Source organism: Solanum lycopersicum, chromosome 2 (assembly GCF_036512215.1).
Source record: "Solanum lycopersicum chromosome 2, SLM_r2.1".
Lineage (NCBI taxonomy): Eukaryota > Viridiplantae > Streptophyta > Magnoliopsida > Solanales > Solanaceae > Solanum > Solanum lycopersicum.
In genome coordinates this window covers 54,565,162-54,588,740 of record NC_090801.1, presented here as the reverse complement: position 1 = coordinate 54,588,740, position 23,579 = coordinate 54,565,162, and the positions used below count along the sequence as shown (strand labels likewise).

At 33.0% G+C, this 23,579-nt stretch overlaps 2 protein-coding genes across 2 annotated transcripts; both read left to right on the top strand.

Annotated features, from left to right (window-relative positions):
• The first annotated feature begins 5,208 nt into the window (after positions 1 to 5,208).
• On the top strand, positions 5,209 to 13,613 carry LOC101263483 (copper-transporting ATPase RAN1). The gene is made up of 9 exons (XM_004233211.5): positions 5,209 to 5,790; positions 7,844 to 8,458; positions 8,888 to 9,317; positions 9,543 to 9,868; positions 10,441 to 10,499; positions 10,612 to 10,954; positions 11,734 to 11,934; positions 12,040 to 12,297; positions 12,952 to 13,613. The coding sequence occupies exons 1-9, from the start codon at positions 5,488 to 5,490 to the stop codon at positions 13,426 to 13,428; spliced, it is 3,012 nt and encodes a 1,003-aa protein (XP_004233259.1). The 5' UTR covers positions 5,209 to 5,487; the 3' UTR covers positions 13,429 to 13,613.
• Positions 13,614 to 14,362: 749 nt separating this feature from the next.
• On the top strand, positions 14,363 to 21,842 carry LOC101263781 (uncharacterized). Its single transcript, XM_004233212.5, has 10 exons — positions 14,363 to 14,567; positions 16,587 to 16,956; positions 17,429 to 17,673; positions 17,823 to 17,907; positions 18,001 to 18,186; positions 18,263 to 18,430; positions 18,520 to 18,711; positions 20,144 to 20,315; positions 21,101 to 21,272; positions 21,422 to 21,842. The coding sequence occupies exons 2-10, from the start codon at positions 16,618 to 16,620 to the stop codon at positions 21,516 to 21,518; spliced, it is 1,656 nt and encodes a 551-aa protein (XP_004233260.1). The 5' UTR covers positions 14,363 to 14,567; positions 16,587 to 16,617; the 3' UTR covers positions 21,519 to 21,842.
• The last annotated feature ends 1,737 nt before the right edge of the window (positions 21,843 to 23,579 follow it).

The following is a 23,579-nucleotide window of genomic DNA, read 5'->3' as shown; positions in this document are numbered from 1 at the left end:
CAATGTATATAATTTGAAGCAAAAAAAACCTCTAAAATTTATAGATAACACGAGATAATTTTTTTAAAAATTTTACGCACCTTAAAACTCCAATACATCTTTTCAATCACAAACAATAAAGTATACACTGAACAATGTAGTAAGAGTATTTCAAATTTTCAATGTATATAATTTGAAACAGAAAAACCTCTAAATTTACAGATAACAATAGAATCGCAAAATAAAAATACCTTTCTTTTATTTTTAAACACCTTAAAACTCCAATATATCTTTTCCGTCACAAACAATATAACAAACTTATATTACATATAGCTTCCAACCTTAACAAAAGCTAGCTTTCACTAGAAATAGACAATAAAGTTTTACCAAATCAATGAGAGTGACTTATTACTATAATTTTCTAAATAAATTCAACTATATAGGAAAATCTGGTCAGCAACCTCTTTGGCCTAATTTGTCTTGTTATTGGTGAGAAGTCTTTTTGTAACACACATAACTAAAAAATTAGGTTTATGACATTGCACCAACTAATCTGCTCTCTCTATATGGTGTCTTAGGTCACCTGTGCCCATCTTTCCAACAATTTTCAAAAAGTTGTTGATTTTAATATAGACGTCAAAGTCTTTTCGACGATGGAAATAGGAGATTATTAATCACGTACACCCTCGTGAAGAGCGGTAATATTCAATAGCTTTTATAGTGATAATTGAATTTATTACTATTTTATTATCGGATATTGAGTATAACAAAGCAGATAATGATATTGCAATGAACATAGAGATGATACTAAAATATATGACTCGTAAAATCTCGATAGTTATAATTTTGTAAATTGTAAAACGGTAAAAGCTTAGTTTATTAATTTCCATAAAGAAGTTGTTAGTTGAATTCTTTCTTAGATACATTTGGATCAACTACTACTAACTAATCCTTTTCATATTAAATTAAAAGGACTAGCTTACCCTTTGCCATGTTTTGAAGTATATAGTACTACAACTTTTCTAGTACATAAATAGTTAGTAATACAGTCTAAATCACAAGATAATTTGTTTTAAGTTTAATTAATTAGGAGTTAGAAACTATACAAATTATTATCATATGTTGTGCACGTTATGTGGTACTTAAACGGATGTAAATAGAAATGAGCATGGATATTTTTTTGATCTTTCTAATTAAATTAAGTTTCACATATATATAGAAGTTTCGTTTTAGCAATTTTTTATTTTTTTTTATTTTTACGTGGACAAAATGAGTTACACATTGGACTAGCACCGGTTGAAATTGTGTATGATAAATAAATACGCAACGATACATCCTTAGTGGATGATGGATTGTCATATGATATGTTGTCTTTGCTTCTTATATCATTGAATTTATTGTGGAAACAAAGTCATATTCCCAATTGGAAAAAAAAGATAAAAATGCTTTTCAAATGAACATTTAATTGAAATCTATTTATGGTCAATGTAAATTTGCCTTTTGTAGTTGCCAATGAGAGCAAAGATATTAATTTCTTTTTTCTTTTTAAGTGGAATGAGAATAGACCTTTGAGGTCTATTATTATAGTAATACTTGTAAAGCATAGTTTTGCTTTGGAATGATTTTCACTATAAAGATTTATTGACACTATTTTTGGTAATATCGTTCATAAATTTTAGCTAGTATTTGATTATAATTTTTTAAAATTATTTAATTAGATTAATATAAAGAACTAGCTCAGATTAATTTTTGGGGTTTACTGAAATCTTGACTTATAAAATTTAAAAAAATAATAAAAATTAAGTAAAATACATGTAATTTTAAAATTTCAAAAAAATTTAAATTTTCAAATTTTAAGTTTCACCTTAAAAATTTATTCAATGAAAACATAGATTATTTTAGAATGTTAAAATGTATAGAAATAAATTAGAATTTAACGTTCAAATTAAGAATCGATACGTAACAAATACAACACGTCAAACCCGAGTCAATATAGTGATCTATAATGAGAAGTATGAAGCAACTACAATGATCCGATCGAATCAACCAAATCAATTAGACTGGTCCGACACAAATTATTAATCTAGCTAGTATTAACAAGTCGTTTTAAATTGATTAGTCAAGCACAACTTATTAATATTATGATAATATTTTTTCAAAAAAAAATATTTTTAAAATTTAATCAATACATATTTGTTTATACACAGAATGATACATCCAACAAATGTTCTACTATGTCCTTTAATAATATAGTGTCATCAATCTCATCGTTGATATATATTTTTGTTTAACTTTTATAGTTGATATATAATTTAAAAATTGCTATTCACACACTCCTCATGATTGATATATATATATATATATATATCAACTTAATTTACTTTGAAAATTCTTATACTTGTCTATAAACATTAAAATTATATATAACGTGTTTTAATGAGCACGAATATGTTATTTTTTAAATATATCAATTTCAATTAAAAAATATTTATCTTATTAAGTATTATACGCAACACGCACGCAACACACATTCTTCTACTGCATTTAAAACCTAGGAAAAATATTTTTTAATATACATAAATAAGACTATTAAAATTTATTTTGAACACTACAATAGAAAAAGAAAAAAAACAAACTTTGAATTAACGCATTTAATAATTTAATTTGTGTATTAATTGAGTTCAACTACTCTAAGATAAGAATTGAAAAATTCGTTTAATTTGGAAATTTTCAAAATTTGGGAGTACAAATGTATGTAGTACAGGCAAGTCAAACATGACACCCAACATACCTTAGAAGCAATGACTTCTCCAAATAGTAAACTTCAACAAATTTCAACATAACCAAAATCGGAAATTTTACTCCGAGTCTATTCGATCTATATATATTGATAATATAAATAATATATCATTTGCTTTGGTTTTTAGGCAATAGCGTAAGTATATACTAATCTATAATTATTCATCAGATGATTTGATAATGTAACTTTTTTTAATATATATAATCAAAATTATTATATCTTATATCTTATACCTTATACCAATGATCTATTGAATTACTGAGTTATTATTATTTAGTAACGTAGAACGGTCAATGCTTTCGAAGCCTGTCGTCTGCCGTGACCCGAAGGAACACGCTGCAATAGTGCCATATTAATGTGTATATTAAACTATAAAATATTCAAATGTGGCTTGTGTGAGATTTCCTAAACTACCCTTTTTATATGATATTTATTAAAAAAACATGGGACCCTAAATAATAAGACCAAGTCATAAAAATAAAGGGTATTTTATTAAACGTGGATCATGTGGATAGAGGAGTAATTATTTTCTTTTTATTTACTGTGTAGATTCGAGTCAATAAAAAAAAGATGATTTTTTTTAACCATAGAGCTAGTAAAATGTATATTTACATTTAAAAAAGTAAATAAAAATATTAATAATATCAAGATACAATTTGAAGCTAAAAAAAATCAGATTAGAAAAGAACAGAAAGAAAATAAATTTTACATCTATTAATCAGATTAATGACAATTAAAAATCCATTATATATATATATATATATATATATATATATATATATATATATATATATATATATATATATATATATATAATACAATACTTGTCTTTATTTTTAAAAATTGACAATAACTTTATATATGGCAATAAATGTCAACGATTTAAAATAGGTAAAGAAATATTACAATGATGTTCAAATAAAAATATAATGGTAAAACAAGATAGTACGAGAATATTTAAAATATTAACCGATACTATCATATACATATATATATATATATATATATATATATATATATATATGATGTACTAAGCACTAGTACTATAATAAATTTAGAAAGGTAGTTAATACTATGATATATTAAAACCAAATATGGTGCGATATATATTTTTGGTCTATCCGATCTTCAATACCTGCATTAGAGTATAAGTATTTTAAATTTATGTGACATAAAATCCTTTTCAGAGCTTAAATCTGAGATCTCTAATTAAGTCATCTGCTATACCATATGATTGCAATATAATTCTTCGAGAAATACAATATTGACATTCTACTTTTTGAAAATAACTTGGCTTCTTGCAACATTATATAAGGCAACATGGCTTGTTAAAATAATTGTTACAATAAAGTAGGCTACTATATCTAATGGAGAAAAAAGCAATATAAATAAAAATTGATTAACAAAAATAATATATACTTCACATTTCATATGACATTGAACCATCGTTCTCTTAAAAATATATAACTAACAATAACAACAAAAATTCGATTTACAAATCCAAAAAGCAGTTAAACTAAGATATTTTTTTTAATAATATAAAAACAAAAAAATAGAAAGAGTAGCTTTTATTTAATTTTAAAAGTAATTTATCTTTTAATCGTTTAAACTAATAAAAAATTATGATCATTATTGATTGAGAATATAATTAGTAGACGAAAACAACAATATATTTTTAAAAATTTTACTTGTCAATTATGATTTAATTTTGAATACTTACCAAAAAGGTTGGTTCCTAATTCTAACCAAAACCTTCTAGTAGTAATTATATTATAACCGAAAAGTCAAAACTCTTGAATTCTATGTTTTAAAAAATTTCTTTGAATAATTTTTTTTTTTTGGGTACCATTTCAAATCATTGACCAATTAATCACTCTTCATTTACCTTTCATTATTACTCCTTAATCTTCCTTGGGTCCCTCTAATTACCCAACAAAAAACCAACCAATTGAAACTTCCTATTTTTTATTTTTACTTGTCATTGCTTTCACACAAAATAGCAAGTGATCTCAAAACTCTTATAAAAGCATGAGACAGTTAATAAACAAATGAGAGAAGTGTTGAAAACATCTTTAAAATTCACGAGAATTTAATGGAATATTTCGCTCATATCACAAGATTGACGATATATTTAAGTTTAGTTAATCAAATATAAATATACTTTTAATGCTATCAATAATTCAAAAAGGTTAAAGGACATAAGTCACATATTTTCATGGTAAAATTACCATTTGACTCTTATAAGTTTATAATTACATAAATTCCTCAAATTGACATAATACTATAAGCGCTGATAATTTTTTACATAATACATTTATCTGATGCCAAGATAATCGTTATTATTAATTTTTTAAAATTAAGTCCTCATGATTTTAAAAAAAGAAAAACTTTTGTAGTACAAAAAATAAAAAAATCTAGTACTACAAATTATTCAAGGTCATTTTAGTCATTTGAATATTCTGCATCGTCTCTTTTTTTACTTACAAATTCGCTGTCGTTCCCACTTTCCCTCTCCTCCTTCAACCCACAGATTTCTCTTTCTAAAAATGTTTAAACAAATCTTTACATAGAACCCATATATCTATTTCTCCGGTACATACATATCTATATATATATATATCGCCGGAGAAAATATATTTACCGGGGAATATCAGAATTGGGTTTATTATTATTATTTTTTTGGTTTTGTTATTAAGGGAGTTAATCATATGGCACCGAGCATGAGGGACGTGCAGTTGACGGTGACCGGGAAGTCATCATCGGCGGCGGCGGAGGATGATATAGATGGTTCCGGAGAGGAAGTGAGGCTATTGGATTCGTATGACGAAGTGAATTTGGATAAGTTGGATGAGAATTTGAGGAGAATTCAGGTTAGAGTTACCGGGATGACATGTGCAGCTTGTTCTACATCAGTGGAAGGAGCTTTGATGGGTGTAAATGGGGTTGTTAAAGCTTCTGTTGCTTTACTTCAGAATAAGGCTGACGTCGTCTTCGATCCTACCTTGGTCAAGGTTGAGTTTTTTTTTTTTTTTTTGATTGAGCTTGTTTAGTTGGTATTCTAAGTAATTTATTGATCTTGTTGAGGTTTTGAGCTATTTGGTGAAATGGGTTGGTCTTCATTTGATGAAAATTTAGTTATACATCTTACTAATCCTGGGGTTTTGATGATTTTGGAAGTTTTGCTGAATTTTTAGTATGATGGTTTTAGCTCTTTGGGATAAATGGGTTGGGACTAACTGCTTGATATTTGAATAGCTTCTCTTGTTATTTGTGTTTTTTGGGTTTGGATATTCTGGACATCATTATTCTACCTAACTTTGTTGTATTTTATTCACGTCACGCCTTAGAACTGATCTAAATCAGCTGCTTTCAAATGCTTCCTTTTTGGGGAATTAGACTCTAGATGGAGATGTTAATAGTACTTCGAAACCAAGATGGATATGCCCACAACTTTTGGGGATGTGTCTTGACCAATAAAGGTTTGATAGTCACTGAAGTTCTCTGTCCATTAGATTCCCATTGCAAAACGTGTATGAGGAAGTTTTGCTAGTTGAGAACAGAATGTGGTAGATCAGGGCTAAGATGCGGGCATTCTTTCTTCCACCCTCTACTGGGAATGGAGAAAAGGGTCTGATATCACAAATTTTCTCTAAATATATTGCCCTGTGCTATGTAAAGCTGTGCATTGGCTATGTACTGGTAAAACATTAAAGATTTAGGACTGAGATTTCAAGATTTCTATCTAGTAAAACACATTTAGCATTTGTTTTAGCCATAACAAAGCACAACAAACACTTGGAATGATTTGGTCCTCTAACTAAGCACAAACTATTTGTTTAAGATGATGAAAGTGCTTGTGTATCAAATAGGTAACCAAAATGATCAAACTGGTATTACCCAAGTGCCCCTTAGGCTAATCATACATATTATTGGTCGTCCAGGTTTCACATATTGACTGGAGATCACATTCCTCTATTTGAACAAAGTATTCCAGATAGCAACTTTAAATTAATAGATGGCATATGAAGTATGATGTTGTTTGACCTACATATACCATCATTACCGTGTTTAGTGGATGTCAAACACCTTTATCAAACATGAGCAATAAGAGTAACTCTTTTAAGATTAAGAGTGAAAGAAATGACAGTTCTCTAGCTCTCTGACTGATTCTTAACTTGTACGAACTATACACTTTAAAGTATGCAGGATCATTTCTTCCTTTTTTGGCCCTACATTATCAGGGGAACATCAACAGTTGTTGTGGTTGATGGATGAGGTGGTTGTGAATATTAGGTTTGAGAAAAGAGGCGGTGGTACAAAGTTATCACTTTGTCACCTATTACTGATCAACCAGATTATCATTCTTGTTTTGAGCTGTTATGCCTTGGTCATATGCAATCTGATCGTTTTCTTTTGCCCTAGCAAGTATGAGTTGTCATTTTGTTAAGAGTTCTTGGTATCTGTTAAAGGATATAATGCTGTACTAGATTATCTCGTTTCTGGTGTCAAGTGAAATAGAGAGGACTTCAAAAGTTGATGTTGATTGTCTGAGCTTATTTTTCACGCGTTCACTTATCCTAATTCTTAGGCCTTTAGTTTTTGCTTCTTTGTCTGTATGGTATGTAATTTTAGTTACTATTAATAAGGATGTAATCATTATTTTCTTTGATTGGGGGTCAGTTATTTCAATAGTGTGCACTCTGATTTTAGTTTGATTTTCCATCCTCATTCCTAACATTGCGTTAAATGGTTGGACTGATGCTTTCAAGTTCAAGTCAACTTCTTGTCTGTACTTCAGCTTAAATATGAAAAAGAGGGAAGTGACATAGTTAGGAAACAACAGACATGATCTAGTTAACCCAAAAATGATAAGCTTGATGAAGTCTCTTCTGCCAAAAACAGTCACTATCAAACACGAGTATGTTGACTGGTTCTTGTTGATGTTGTTGTATAGCTTAGTTACACCGTTGATGTTGTCCAATCTGGTATGATGTTCTTAACGTGGCATGTAGCCTGATGCAAAATATGAAAAATTAACTTTACGTGTCCCGATTCATTTTTCAGGATGAAGATATTACAAATGCTATAGAAGATGCTGGGTTTGAGGCAGAGCTTCTTTCCGAACCCGCTGCATCTCATACAAATCCACATGGAACTGTAGTAGGCCAGTTCACGATAGGTGGTATGACATGTGCAGCTTGCGTAAATTCTGTTGAAGGTATCCTAAAGAATCTCCCAGGTGTAAGAAAGGCGGTAGTTGCTTTGGCTACATCACTAGGAGAGGTTGAATATGATTCAACCATAATCAGTAAGGATGATATAGCAAATGCAATTGAAGATGCTGGTTTTGAGGCTTCCTTTGTGCAGAGCAGTGAGCAGGACAAGATTGTACTTGGGGTGATTGGTATTTCTGGTGAGATGGATGCACAGTTTTTAGAAGGCATTCTTTCAAAGTTGCATGGAGTTAAACAATTTTGTTTTGATCGGGTATCAAGTGAGCTTGAAGTTGTCTTTGATCCTGAAGTTATTGGCTCAAGATCTTTAGTCGATGGCATTGAAGGGGGAAGCAGTGGCAAGTTTAAGTTAGTTGTCAAGAACCCTTATACAAGAATGGCTTCCAGAGATCTAGAAGAGTCCTCGCGCATGTTTCGGCTTTTTACAGCAAGCTTATCTCTCAGTGTAAGTAACATTTTTGCTGCTTATTTGTTGTACAGCTATCCTTTCTTCTTGTTTTAGCTTTTTTGCGTTAGCCTCATGTTTGAGGGGGTTAGAAGGACATGGTTATGCGTGATGGAAGCTTCCTAACTTCCAATACTTGGTTTCTGTTGATCTAATGGAGCTTTTGAAGTGTTACATCTTTGAATATGTAAAGATTCTGTCTGCTACAGGCTACATGTTCCATTACTCCCGTAACATGTAGTTTCAAATTATATCGCACAACTGTCTTTGAGAAAATATGATTCTTGATATATGATTCTACGTGAAAAGGGTTCTGCTAAATTCCAGTTATATAATGGGATTGTTTTGAGATATTTTATCCTCCTTTTTGTCTTTTTACTTGTCATATTTGTATGCATTTATCATCTAATACATTCAAATTTCTGCCAGGTTCCTGTGATTCTAATGCGAGTTCTCTGCCCTCGGATACCTCTGCTTTACTCTTTACTGATCTGGCAGTGTGGTCCCTTTCAAATGGGTGATTGGTTAAAGTGGGCTTTAGTGACTGTTGTCCAATTTGGTATTGGTAAGCGTTTCTATATTGCAGCAGGAAGAGCGCTTCGAAATGGTTCCACAAACATGGATGTTTTGGTTGCATTGGGAACTACAGCTTCCTATGTTTATTCTGTATGTGCATTACTTTATGGTGCAGTTTCTGGGTTCTGGTCTCCAACTTATTTTGAAACAAGTGCCATGTTAATCACATTTGTACTTCTGGGGAAGTACTTGGAAACTCTTGCTAAAGGAAAGACATCGGGTGCTATCAAAAAACTTGTCGAGCTTACTCCAGCTACAGCTACACTGCTTGTCAAAGACAAAGGTGAAAACATCTGGACTTTCTGTTTAGTGCTTCGACAAATTACCATGTTTAGTTCTTGGTAAATGTGTTAAAACAATTTGCGACTTTTTCAGTAGTGCAAAAGGGGCCTATCACTGATATTCTGTTTTTTGTTCTTATACGAAACCAAAAAATAAGGTTATACAAGTTCGAACACACGACCTAAGATTTGAAATTCACTGATATTATGTTTACCCTAAATTCCAGGTGGAAAAGTTGTTGGAGAAAGAGAGATAGATGCTTTATTGATTCAGCCTGGCGATATATTAAAAGTACTTCCTGGTACAAAAGTTCCTGTGGATGGTGTTGTTGTATGGGGTTCAAGCCATGTGAATGAGAGTATGGTCACTGGAGAATCTGCTCCTGTTCTGAAAGAGATTGATTCGGTGGTGATTGGAGGTACAATCAATTTACATGGTTCTCTTCACATACAGGGCACAAAAGTAGGTTCGAACACAGTTTTGAGTCAGATAATATCTCTGGTTGAGACAGCACAGATGTCAAAGGCCCCCATTCAGAAGTTTGCCGACTATGTGAGTATTCTTAGTGTCATCTTGCTGAAGAGTATTGTCAGTGCAAGCTGATTATTATCTGGTGTTAATTTTATAGTATTTGCTTTCCTTAAGCACACAATCACTGATGGGCTTGTAGAAGCATTGATTAAATTGGAAGTTCAATATCTTCTTCCATTTCCTTCATTAATGTACTATCTATCCATCTTTCTTTGCATTAGTAAGTTCAACCTCTATTCTCATTTATTCCATCAGCCTAAATCTCTGATAGTTGGGAGTGTTGTACAACATTTTACTGTGTTTTCCCTTATTTGGTTATAAAGTATTCACATTGCTGATATATTTGAAGCTGTAGCATACATATTTGAATGCTGATGGCTGTGCCGTCCTTGTCATTTCTTATAATGGGAGTTATCTATTTAAGTGTAATATTGAGCTACAGTTAGGCAGTGAATTTGCTATGATGTGGTTGAGTTTAGTGAAGAATGAAAATATCTCTTTAATGTTGCTTTTGTTGTCCACGAGTCTCTTTGACTGTTTTGTTCTTTCCTTTTGACTGAATTTCTCACTGTGAGTACTCTTTTGACTTGCAGATCGCAAGCATTTTTGTTCCTACAGTTGTTACTATGTCCTTATTAACATTCTTTGGATGGTGAGTTTGTCTTCCAATTAATTAGTTTTTTGGAATTTCGTCATTCCAAATTACTTCTATCACTACTGTTTGGAAAGCTGTGTTTATATTTTTTATTTACCCATTGAACCAGGTATGTTGCTGGGGTTCTTGGAGGCTATCCAGAAGAATGGCTTCCAGAAAATGGCAATTATTTTGTGTTTTCTCTGATGTTTGCAATATCTGTTGTGGTTATTGCATGTCCTTGTGCACTTGGTTTGGCTACCCCCACTGCTGTTATGGTTGCGACAGGGGTTGGCGCCAACAATGGTGTGCTGATAAAGGGAGGAGATGCATTGGAGAGGGCACAGAAGATTAGTCATGTGATATTTGATAAGACAGGCACTTTGACCCAGGGAAATGCTAAAGTCACAACAGTCAAAATTTTCAATGAGATGGATCGTGGAGAATTCCTTACTTTGGTAGCTTCTGCAGAGGTACATTCAAGTCTTTTCTGATAAGATAATAATAATGTGGGTAAAAATCCTGGGTACATTAGTGATACAAAGAGTAGAACCTAACCCCCAAAAAAGAAGGTATGCAGTCATCTATGGTAACAGAAACATCATGGGTGCACCCAAAATTAATAGAAACAAAAGACAAGACTTCATCTGTACAAACTATTTTCTACTTTCAAGTTTTCTAGCTCGTATCCCACAGAACCATTTCCTACAATCTATTGATGCTATTCATATGCTGTTCTCTTGAGGAGATAGAAGTGCTTAAGAAATAAAACTCTGATTACCTTATAGCACTTTACCTGATATTTTTTAATCAGTCTCAGAGCATTAAGATATCAGTATTTCTTCTCCTTTTTTTTCGACTATGAAGCAACCACTTGAAAGTTTTTGCTCGATGGAACTTTTAGGATCTTCTATTTATAACTAAAAGCAGTCATTTGTTGCCAAATGTTGTCACCAATAAAACTCATACTTCCTCCATTTTTATAAGAATGAAGAAGTTTGTTTACATGCTTAGAACTATTTTATAAATTAAAAATATTTAAGTATATGTAAGAGTTGTGGTTAAAAGATTTGTTTGATTCTTCAAATGTAAGAGTGTCTGTAAAGTGGAACTGGGAGTAGCTTTTTTTAAAAACAAATTCTAAAGTTTTTTTTTGATGAAGAAAATATTCTAATGTTCTAAAGTTACAAAAACTACCACAATAGTCTCTCTTCTAGCTACATATCATCTAAGGGGTATGCTTATGATGCAGGCTAGCAGTGAACACCCCTTGGCTAAAGCCATCCTGGAATACGCTCGTCATTTCCATTTCTTTGACGAGCCTTCTAATACCAGCGAGTTACAGACTTACAGTGAACAGGCTAAGTTTTCTGGATGGCTTCATGATGTATCAGATTTCTCTGTTTTGCCTGGGAAAGGTATACAGTGCTCCATAGATGGAAAATGGATTTTGGTGAGTTTTCAATAGCATGATGTTCACAAATTTGGAGAGGTGGTTAATTTCTTAGTCTCTAATAAGGAAAAAGTCTATATTTCTCATCTTTATGCCCATGAACAGGTTGGCAACCGGAAGCTTCTTACCGAAAATGGGATAACTATACCTTCCAACGTAGAGAATTTTGTGGTAGAATTGGAAGAAAGTGCAAGGACTGGCATACTTGTTGCTCATGATAATATTGTAATTGGAGCTCTGGGGATAGCAGACCCACTAAAGAGAGAAGCGGCTGTTGTTGTAGAGGGCCTTATAAAAATGGGTGTCAAACCAATCATGGTTACTGGTGATAATTGGAGAACAGCTCGTGCAGTTGCTAAGGAGGTTTGAATCTTCCTCCTCGTGATCAATATTTTCTTCTACACTGTAATATCAGTTACAATACTGGGGATAGATAAATTGGTAACCTAGTTCAATTTCCAGAAAGTTATCATTTAGGGTTCTTTCTTCAATTTCCTGTCCCCATGTTTGACTAGCATGTAAGATATCATTATCCACTCTTGAAACCAGCTTGAAATAAGCTACATCTGTTGAAAGATGAAACAAGACTTGTTTGAGGCTTTGTTCTACCGAGCCTTCTTTGACGCCACTGCATAGTAAAACTATTAGAAATCACTGGAGTCAGACTTCCTGGTGTCAGAGTGGGGAAAACTCTACATGCTTTTACCCTTTTTTTAATTTGAAAGATGATTTTCTTTTGTAATTTGTTGCCTTTTGTTTGTCTTCCTTGAGTGGACTGGATTTCAAGAAAATTGAGAGAGGTATATTTCTTTATTCTTTTTAGGGAAGGTGGGGGTATGAGGATAAAAAAGTGTGATTTCATCCAATCAGCTGAAGTAAATGCAGTTGCTTAAACAGGGGATGGATAGATGTAGTACTGTTAAAATTTTGTTAATGCAATTTATTGAGAAGTGTTAAGGTAGCCCCACAAATTCTGGGCTAAATGTATGACCCCTTGGATGCCATTTTGAATTGCAGGTCGGTATTCAGGACGTTAGAGCAGAGGTGTTGCCAGCAGGGAAAGCTGAGGTCGTCCGCTCATTTCAAAAAGGAGGCAGTATAGTTGCTATGGTAGGTGATGGAATCAATGACTCACCTGCATTAGCTGCTGCTGATGTTGGTATGGCAATTGGAGCAGGAACTGATATTGCAATAGAAGCTGCAGAATACGTGTTGATGAGGAGCAACTTGGAGGATGTCATCATTGCCATAGACCTCTCAAGAAAGACATTTGCGCGGATTAGGTGGAATTACATCTTTGCCATGGCGTACAATGTGATTTCCATCCCCGTGGCTGCTGGGGTTTTCTTCCCTTTTCTAAAACTGGAGTTGCCACCATGGGTAGCTGGTGCATGCATGGCAATGTCATCTGTAAGTGTTGTATGTTCATCTCTGTATCTAAAGAGATACAAGAAACCCAGACTTACCACTATCTTGGAAATAACTATAGAGTAGGAATGAGATCAAAATATGAAGAGCCTTGAAAAGAAAAAAGTAGCATTAGGATCAACTTGGATTTGTGTATTCCTTAACCTTCTTCTTTTAGATTTCATACATAGGGTGAATATACCACCCTTTCAATGTAAATGCTGTCTGTTTGTAAGTTTTCCTCTTTTGAAGAGCATTTCTTTTTAGTATGAGTTTTTATCTTCTATATGTGAATAGTGTAAGAGATTTTTTACACTATTAGGTTCGCGCTTCATGTATGGAGTCGTGGCTTCTCTAGCTAATCGCAGAGCTAAAGGTTTACGTATATTCTACCTTTACCAAGACTCCACAACTACAACACCATTTTGTAGTCCACTTAAGGTGGTTATTATGTGCCAAAAATATGAATGTCTGGCTTTTAACCGTTTTTAGAATAATGATTGAGTTATTAACAAAACTATGTAATCAAAAAGTAAAACCCAAAATATAACATGTAATATCACTATTGTTTTTGTAAAGAATATACTTGATATTTTAGTCAAATGTCAAAATATGATTATTGATTTATATATTTTTCTATTGATTTTTTGATTGCCTAAAATCAACTTGATATGTATCAGTCTTCATTCTCTTTCCTTAACGAGTTCTAATTATATTTTTTATTCTCAGATAATAAAGTGAGTCCGATTATAATTTAAAATTGATTAAATGTAGGAATTTGTAAAGTTCAATACATGAGCTTGCTCAATACAATTATTGTTCATTTTCATTTCGTTTCATATGATTTAATTTCATTTAAGTATATAGAAAAGTAATATTTATACGCAAGCCATATACCATATATGACAAAGTTGACTCAGAAGAAATTACGGGATAACCGTTTCTTCCTTCCAAACCAACCGAGCCATCCCAACGACTCGTTATATACAAAATTACATATGCTTAGGTTTTTTTTTTAACTAATTACATAAGCAAAAAGTTCCAATTGGAGATTGGGTTAGGGCTTTAGGCCTATTCATCCTGCCCCGAACCCGTAAACCCAAACCGCTTCTGTAAAATATATAAATATAAATAAAAAGAAATAAAATTGTATCGGCTCTTTGCTTCTTCTTCTTCTTCTTCTCGAGCTTTCTGCAAAAATTGTATCCAGAACGTTAATTTTCCAGGTTTTATTCTCACTCTAAATTCTAGCTGCAATCTTTGTAATCCTCAAATACTTGAAATTGTGTTTTGTTTTATCCAATCATTTTGAGGAGATAAGTAAAAGTTCTTTTTTTTCTTTGGGTATGTTAGTTCTTGTGTTTTTGGGTATGATTTCGTAGTAATTTGGACATTTAGAGTATTGATACTGCTTCTTGCAACTGAGAACCATATACCAATTTGATCTATTTGCTTGAGGAAATGAACTAGATACGTATTATCGGAGTTGGGGAATGTGGGATTAGTATTACTATTTAGCACCTTGCGTTTTCAATTCTAGGATGATGTTAGCAGCTTTTGGTTTTGAATTTTCTGGCAATAAATTGCTATTTCTGGTTGTAGGGTTAGAGGGTTCCTAATAAGTGTTTTGCAGCCTGGCTCCGCCACTAGTGATAGGACTTGCTAAGTAAATTGTTGAATAAGATGTAACAAGGAGCAAAAGGCAAAAGGATTTAAGTTAAGAGAGTAGAAAATAGCTGGAAAATGATAAAGCTGTGGGAATTTCCAATATATGGTGGATCTGGGTGCATTTCTAGATTCTAGTAGTAAATATGTACACATTGGATGGGATGCTTTTCTTATGAGGAGACAAAAATCTTCAAAATTGTTACTTTGAGTTCCATGCAGTTACCAAATGGTAGCTGCTCCCAAAGTATGATTGGTCAGTCAATGTCTTTGATCCTTCTCAAGTTGGTACATGTGACAAAAGGATAAAGGAAAAATGACATTGAGTTATTGTTTGAACCTTGTGTCATATCAAGAAAAATAATGTTTTTTGTTCTACGGAAGTAGAGATAACGTCTGTGTACATTCTCCCCTCCCAGACCCCACGTGTGAATGTGGGATTACATTAGATATGTTGTAGCTGTTGTTGTTTATTAAACATAAAAATGTAACTTTTTTTTACATTTCATAAAAGCATGACTGCAATAGCATGATTGTTATATACCTCAACCATGTGTCCTCTGTGCTAACTGCTAAGCATGTCAAATATGTGCCTTTCTTGGGACTTCTGATCCTGCAATATCAGCCTTAGTTCTTACATTTGTTCTTTTTTCATGATGTTGATATATTTCCACTGTGTTCACCTTAATCATTGATCATTCTATACCAACACCAGCTTATGGGTCCACTGATTTATGCTACAGTTGCAAACTAAAAGTGCCAGTATATGCACTAGTCTCGGTTTTTGTGTGGTATTAATAAGGGTAACTGATACTTTATTCTGTTCTGTCGGGGCATACCAATTAACCTTTTTGATTCTTGTGATGTCGCCGAGAAGGAAATAATGATAATATTTTAGTGCAAGTAGTCTGTATTGTATCATCAATCACTTAGCCAGAATTAAGAGTGGTAGGACCTAGGAGATGGCAGGTAATGCCTTAGTGTTTGTTTTGGTGCTTACAAGATTGTGAGAATTGTATAAATGTCTTGCCTAAAAATGGGTGTGGCTAGATAGAGAGGCAACTTGCAGGCCATGACTGTTGTTCTTGAGAGGACACAAGAAAAAGGAGATGAGAGTTAATGAGTTCGTTGATGAGTTAAAGAGTTCTTTTTCCTTCATGTTTAGCTTGAGTAATCAGAAAAAACGCAGATGATAACAACACTCAAATGGGTGTCAGTTTGTCTTATGCTTCTTTCCCCAACAAATTACTCCTCAAGTTCTTTTGAATTTGTTATGTTTCTCTAGTTGTTTTAAAGTAGGTTAGCAATTTTGCGGAAGTGCTGCTTTTATTCTATCTTCTTGATTCTTTTGTGCTGTTCTTAGATTTGAAGATGTAAAATAAAATGAATCAAGTCGAAATCATTACGTTGATTTTTATAATTAATGGTTTTTTATCTTTTTACTTCGCTAAATGATATTCGGTATTCCTCTTAATAATATATGCAAGTTTAAACTTTTATCATCTGTTTCAAAACATCTTTTGGATCACTTTGAATCGTTTCTGATTTTTGGTAGCTGATTTGAATTATATCATTTCCAGTGAATCTTAAATAGTTTGGAGTGAGAAGAGAATGACAAAGAAGCGAGAAGTAGAAGATGGCGTGGTGCCTGCGGAGTCGACTGCAAAACGGCAGAAGGTAATGGATCAGTCGTCTCCCTCTCTTCCACCAGTTGCTTTTGAGAATCCACTTCTTCCACTTGCATCTTATGATGATGATGAAGACGACGAGGATGATGGTACGAAAGGACACATTCCTGAGCAAGTTATAAATAATGGTGGAGACAAGGAGCAAAATGGCTACTCATCTGACGATAAAGAAGATGAGGATGATGGTAGAAGCCAAGGGAAGCGAAATCGTGCAATTGAGATTAGGAGGGACTGCCCCTATCTTGATACTGTGAACAGACAGGTAACATTATGATTCAATTTTTCTGAAACAGTTTTATCTATTATAATTCATCCTGCAACCACAGATATCTATACTGGAATCTTATATCTAATTGTGGAATTCTGAAATTTATATTGCATAGCGTAATTGTGACAGCTTTTCATCCTAGTGGTACTGAAGTTCCGAGATGCTTCTCCATTTTTTGTTTTGGTTTTAAAAACTTGCCTTCTGTTTATTAAAGTGTCAGTAGCTTGATACTTTTGTGACTTGTGTTTTAAGTGTTTGATGAAATTCCTAATAAAGAAAGCGCCTTATGGCTTATAGTAATTGAATATCAAACTAAATTTTGTTACACTTCATGCATTTCTACTGATGTCATAAGTAAACTATTTTGTTTTCGCTCACGTACTTAGACTGATGGTTCCCTCTCTCTCTCATTTATTTTTTTCTTGTCTGGTATATCCCCTTTAATACATATTATCTACATTTGCAGGTATTGGATTTTGACTTCGAGAAATTTTGTTCGGTCTCTCTTACAAATTTAAATGTGTATGCATGTTTAGTCTGTGGGAAATATTTTCAAGGAAGGGGACCAAAATCTCATGCGTATACACACAGTCTTGAAGCAGGACACCACGTGTTCATCAATTTACGAACAGAGAAAGTTTATTGTCTTCCTGATGGATATGAAGTCATAGATCCATCGCTTGATGACATTATTCATGTGCTGAATCCAAGGTTTGTCAAGATCACTTTTCAGTTGCTATCACTTAATTTTTGCTTTGTATTTTTATATTTATAGTGCACCTGTATCGATAAGCTGGGATCCTTCTTGTACTATATGACTGCGATTCACTCTTTTTGTTTGTTTTGTCCTTATTTGACAGATTTGCTCAAGAACAGGTTAAGCAACTCGATAAGAGCCGACAGTGGTCTAGGGCACTTGATGGGTCTGATTATCTTCCTGGAACGGTACTGCACTTCTTTATGTCATATTTATTTGTTAAAGCTACTATATTCCCTTTAGTCTAAATACTAATCTTTTAGTGCTGGGGTATATTTTAGGTTGGGCTGAATAACATCAAGGAGACTGATTTTGTCAATGTCACGATTCAGTCATTGATGCGAGTAACTCCCTTGAGAAACTTCTTTCTTATCCCTGAGAATTATCAACACAATAGATCTCCTCTTGTTCATAGATTTGGAGAGCTTACCCGAAAGATTTGGCACGCAAGGAACTTTAAAGGACAGGTGCATGTTAGCAATGCTTAATTCATTGTTTGTCTGTTCTTCATGGTTTTCTTATTTTGACCAAGTGTTGTTGCAGGTCAGTCCGCATGAGTTCTTGCAAGCGGTTATGAAAGCTAGTAAAAAACGTTTTCGGATAGGTGCCCAGTCTGACCCTGTTGAATTTATGTCATGGCTCCTGAATACCCTTCACACGGAGCTTAGAAGTTCCAAAAAAGGCAGTAGCATAATCCATCGGTGCTTTCAGGTTTGCTGCAAAAAGATAACTGTCTTCTACATTTAAAAATATCCTAGTTGAGCATTAATTTGTTAACATATGATGCTTTTTTCTCATAGGGGGAATTGGAGGTTGTGAAAGAGATGCATAATAGATCTATTGCTGAAAAGAGGGAGAATGGGGAGGATGGTGAACATGAATCTCACAATACTGGCATGGAAACTAGCAGAATGCCTTTTATAATGCTTGGACTTGATTTGCCACCACCTCCTCTTTTTACAGATGTCATGGAAAAGAATATTATTCCCCAGGTTCTTTTTTAAATTCAATTTTTTATTTGTGATTATCATTGGAAAGGTTTTGCCTTTTTTTCCCTAGTCGACAGTTTGTGGTGAGCGATGGTCATCGTATTGGAATTTTCCCATGTTGAATGTGTCATTGTACTAACTTTTGTACACATGCTGAAATACAAGTGTCTACATGTCAGCTAAGAAAAGGTGAGAGCGAGTTGTTCCTTGAGGAAAAAGTTGCACCTCTAGTTCTATACAAATGGTTACCTTTCTCAAAAGAAAAAAATTGCACCTAGTCTGAGACATAGTTTGCACTTGACTGTTCTTCACCAAGTTCATTTATCGAGTGTTATAGAGTTCAATTAGATTGTTGAGTTATCTGAGGCGAATGAAATCACTTAGATGTGCCAAAGTTTTGGTTTAATTGCTGGGAGTGTCTTTTCTAGCTGGTTAAAACTCTACTTCCTCTTTAAGTTTTATATAAAGAAAACAACCTCTCTTCTGATCAGATATTTCATTCACTTGATATTAGTTATGAAACAGTTTAGAATAATATCTGCAAGGGAAACTGTTTTACAAGTGTTACGTGGACAACAAATTTATCTTCTTGCAATAAATCTTGGCAATTACTCAAATGAAAGGAAGGCTCTTGAAACTATAGCCGTGTTATCCCGTTCCTATTCAAGAGTAATCACAGGAAATTAATGAACCTATCTCATTTTGATATTCATAGTATTGAAGTCTTTGGTCTACTGACTAGTTATTCATTAGTTAAATATTGTAACTAAATAAACTTATCCGAAGTGACTGAGAACTAAAAGAGCAAAGAGAAATAAAATGTAAGTTTTTGAAGACCATGACCTCATACATCAGGTGTAATGAGGAATATAACTTACTTAGAAATAATAAATAACATGGCAGTCTGGATGTTGGCCTTGTGTGTTGGGGAAGGGAGGACATACCACAGGAAATGTAAGTTTGAGAGCAAAAATTAAAGAGAAAGACAGTTAAGTGTATGGAAAGAAGAAAAATTAAAGGAAGAAGAATCTCTCCTTCTCAACCCCAAATTTAATGCCCTTCAGTTGTCTTTGACATTCTTTGAATTGGAGGTGAGATACTGAGATCTCTTGAATTTTAATTAACTTGATTTGGAGGAATACGTTTGTTAGTGATACAGTTCAATATTGCTGTACAGATGCCTATTTAGACACATTCATGATCTATTTGTGCTCTCTTTTGCCTCATTCTTTTCTTTCATCTTATAACCTCGGGGAAGTAGGGAAGATGCTACTCATCGAGCTTTGTGTTCAATGTGTTGAACTGGTTCTCGAAACTTATTGAGTCACCTGCTTTTGAACTGTCTAATATTTAGTCTCTGTGTTATGACATCCTTATCTGCATCCTTTTTATATATGATGCATCACAAGTTTATACTTGATTTTTGTAAATGCAGGTTCCATTATTCAACATACTAAAGAAATTTGATGGTGATACTGTGACTGAAGTTGTAAGGCCCCGTATAGCAAGGATGGGATACCGTGTGACAAAATTGCCAAAGTATCTAATTCTCCACATGCGTAGGTTTACAAAGAACAATTTCTTTATGGAGAAAAATCCTACACTTGGTGAGTACTTATTATTGATAATATACCTTGAATTGAATGAAATTGCTTAGACATTTAATTCATAATGTATGTAGACGCCTTGTAAGTTCCAACTGTATCACTAATATGCCCTCGCTCAATGGATGTAAAAGCCTCTTCAATACTCCTTCTAGCTCCGCTAATTCCCCCAACCTAGCTCATACCATCAAATTCTCATCCCTCAAATTTTTATCCTTATTTTTGGTTGGACATGATATCTAGCTGTTTTGTACAGTCTGGTTTCTGCTGCTCATTTAGCATATGCTAGAACTTATTGTAAATTAGAATGTCATTTAGCCTCTTCTACACTTGAATATCAGTAAACCTTTTTTGAGGGGTGGGTAGTGGGGAGCACCAAGGGGTTTGAAGTTCTAGTTTTGTTAATTTGAACTTTTTTATTTCTTGTTAGAATTGTTCTTTCTGATTCCAAAACCTCCACATGTGGGCACATTTAAGAATGGAGTGGAGAGCCGGGTGATGAGGGGTTCAGTTTTCCAGGCTTACTTCCCTGATGGGGCTGGATGTGTAATTTTTTCTTCCTGATGAAGATATTTTCTAAATCTATTTGTTAGAGGTGTCCCACTTCCACTTCGTTCTCCACACAAGACAGCTAGGTAGAGCAGGGAAAGGGCTGTGTGGAGGAGGAAAGAAACAAAACTAGCTATAACAGAAAAGGTTTTTAACCTTGAGTATTTGCAGTAGACTTAGGAACTGCATTGTTAGGCTTCTATCCCGTGATTTGTGAAGTTTCATGGGTCTTTTTTCAGTGAACTTCCCGGTGAAGAATCTAGAGCTCAAGGATTATATTCCCCTGCCAGCACCAAAGGAGAATGAGAAACTTCGCTCAAAATATGATTTGATTGCTAATATTGTTCATGATGGAAAGCCAGGCGAAGGCTCATACAGAGTGTTTGTCCAACGAAAATCAGAAGAACTTTGGTTAGTTACACAGCTCATATCACTAAGTTTTATGTGTTTCTAATATGAACTCTTACCACACACCAGACCAACACAAAAAAAAAAAGAAGGAAAAAAGGGTAATAGTTTGTTCTGTTAACTTGGTAACCTAATGCTTTAAACTGATGCAGGTATGAGATGCAAGACCTACATGTTTCTGAAACTCTTCCCCAGATGGTTGCGCTTTCTGAGACTTATATGCAGATATATGAGCAGCATCAGCAGTAATGAACCTCACAAGTAACATCAGAAACATCAACCTCTGCCTCTCCTCTTCTTTTTGAAATGCCAATTTCGACTTTTAGATATCTAATGAAGAGTATTCTACTCGTTGAGGGATAGTGATCTTTGCGATTTATTTTTCCTTTGTTGTATGTAAATCCTGCTGTTTTTGTGTTGCTTATGCTTAAGATTACTATTACATGGGGAATTATGAGAACTCTAGCTTTGGATTTATCCACTTGCTATTTTTTCTTCCATTTGTAGGAATATATATCTTCTTATGAATTCCAACTGAAATTTTAGTAAATTAAGATTGGAGTTAGATTTTAACTTCTTCAGATGTATACTGTTTGGTTATTTTAAAAACTTATATTAGGATCAAATATCTCTTAAAATCAGTTAAAATTATTGGTAAAGGACACATATTGTTTTGGTGACCAGTCAAATCAAAAACTGATGGATAATGTTGGTTATCTGTCTGATTGAGCCTCCATTTTGAATTATTTGCTGCAGATCTTGTCAACTTTGAAAGTTGAAAGATACACATAACACATGCTCCTTTTTATTACTGTTGACTAATAAACAATTGACATTATTGGATATGTTGATCTAATTGCAAAAGCATGGCATTGTAAAATATTCCTCTTTTCTTAATTGTAAATGAATGTAAAACAAATTACTGATGGAGACAATCTTGAAATGTCATTTTCTTTCCAATATGTAAATTGTAATGGTAGGTGTTATATATATAGTTATTATTTCAGAGTGTGTGATGATGTTAAACATATGTGAACAAGTGTGAACTCATAGTTCATTGTCCATTTTTCTTGTTTTTATTTTTGACTCTGGTTTTCAGTTTTTCTTCCTTTAAATTCTTTCGTCTAAAAAAATTAGTGCCGTTTTAGCTTGTGATATTACACACTTGTTAAGAAAAATAATAAATTATAAAGTATACTTTACTAGGTTTCTCTTGTATATAATTAAATGTTTCTCGAGTATTGAACGTTATTAAGAAGTAATTCCTTAGTACAAGGGTATAATTGAAAACAAATTAGCACTATTTTATATATATAATTTTTAAAGCGATAATTATTTTGTTGTTGATACTTATTTTGGGATGGGGGAGTACACAGAGAGGATGATCAGCGACACGACCTGTACTTTTACCGTAGTACTTTGGTAGAAAAACTAACTTTAGGATTAAGTTTGAGTTTAGTTTATACGTTTTGGTTGACAGTATAGATTTATTTCAGATAAATTTAGATTGTCAATTAAATGCATTATACATCTAATGTCAACTTCAATTCTAAGATATTTCACTTCATTCTATTCAACTTGATATTATTTTATTCTCTCTTTCAAATAAAATGAATTAATTCAACAAGTATTTTTGCAAAAAAATTTAGTCTACGTACCAAACAAATTTCAAGATCCATCCAAGTCCAAGATGCTTCTATCTCTTCGATGGTATCAATAGACTTTTGACTCATTTACTTGACTAGTTGGGTAGACAACAAATTTCCTTAATCAGGTTATAGTGAAATTAATTGTGACCTTTGACCAATTATTAAATTAATTATATTTCCCCCCAAAAAAAAAAGTGTTTAGCTTTAAGATATTGGAGTACACAGCATCCAGAATTGACTTGACTTTGAAGACAATTATTTTACCTTTAATTTTAAATCGAGTAATAATAATATTTCCTTCGTTTCAAATTAATTATCCTTTTTTAATTACACAATTTTAAAAAATAATATACACATGACTTAAAAGAATCTCCAAAATTGTAATCTTGAGTCTTGACTAGAAATAAGTAAATTATTATACAGTGGAGGGCTTACCAGTGAGCACAAAGTGCTCACTCGAAAAACATAGGTTCTGATAAAAATTATAGAGGCGGAAGGTTATCCTAAGGTTCCATAAAATAAATAAATTAATAGCAAGGATAAAATAGATATAAAATAATAAGCTATTTATTAATTTCATAAACTAAACAATTGTTATTGACTTTTTAAAATAATATAATAGACAAATAAAAATGAAGAATACTTATTCTTACCTACTTCC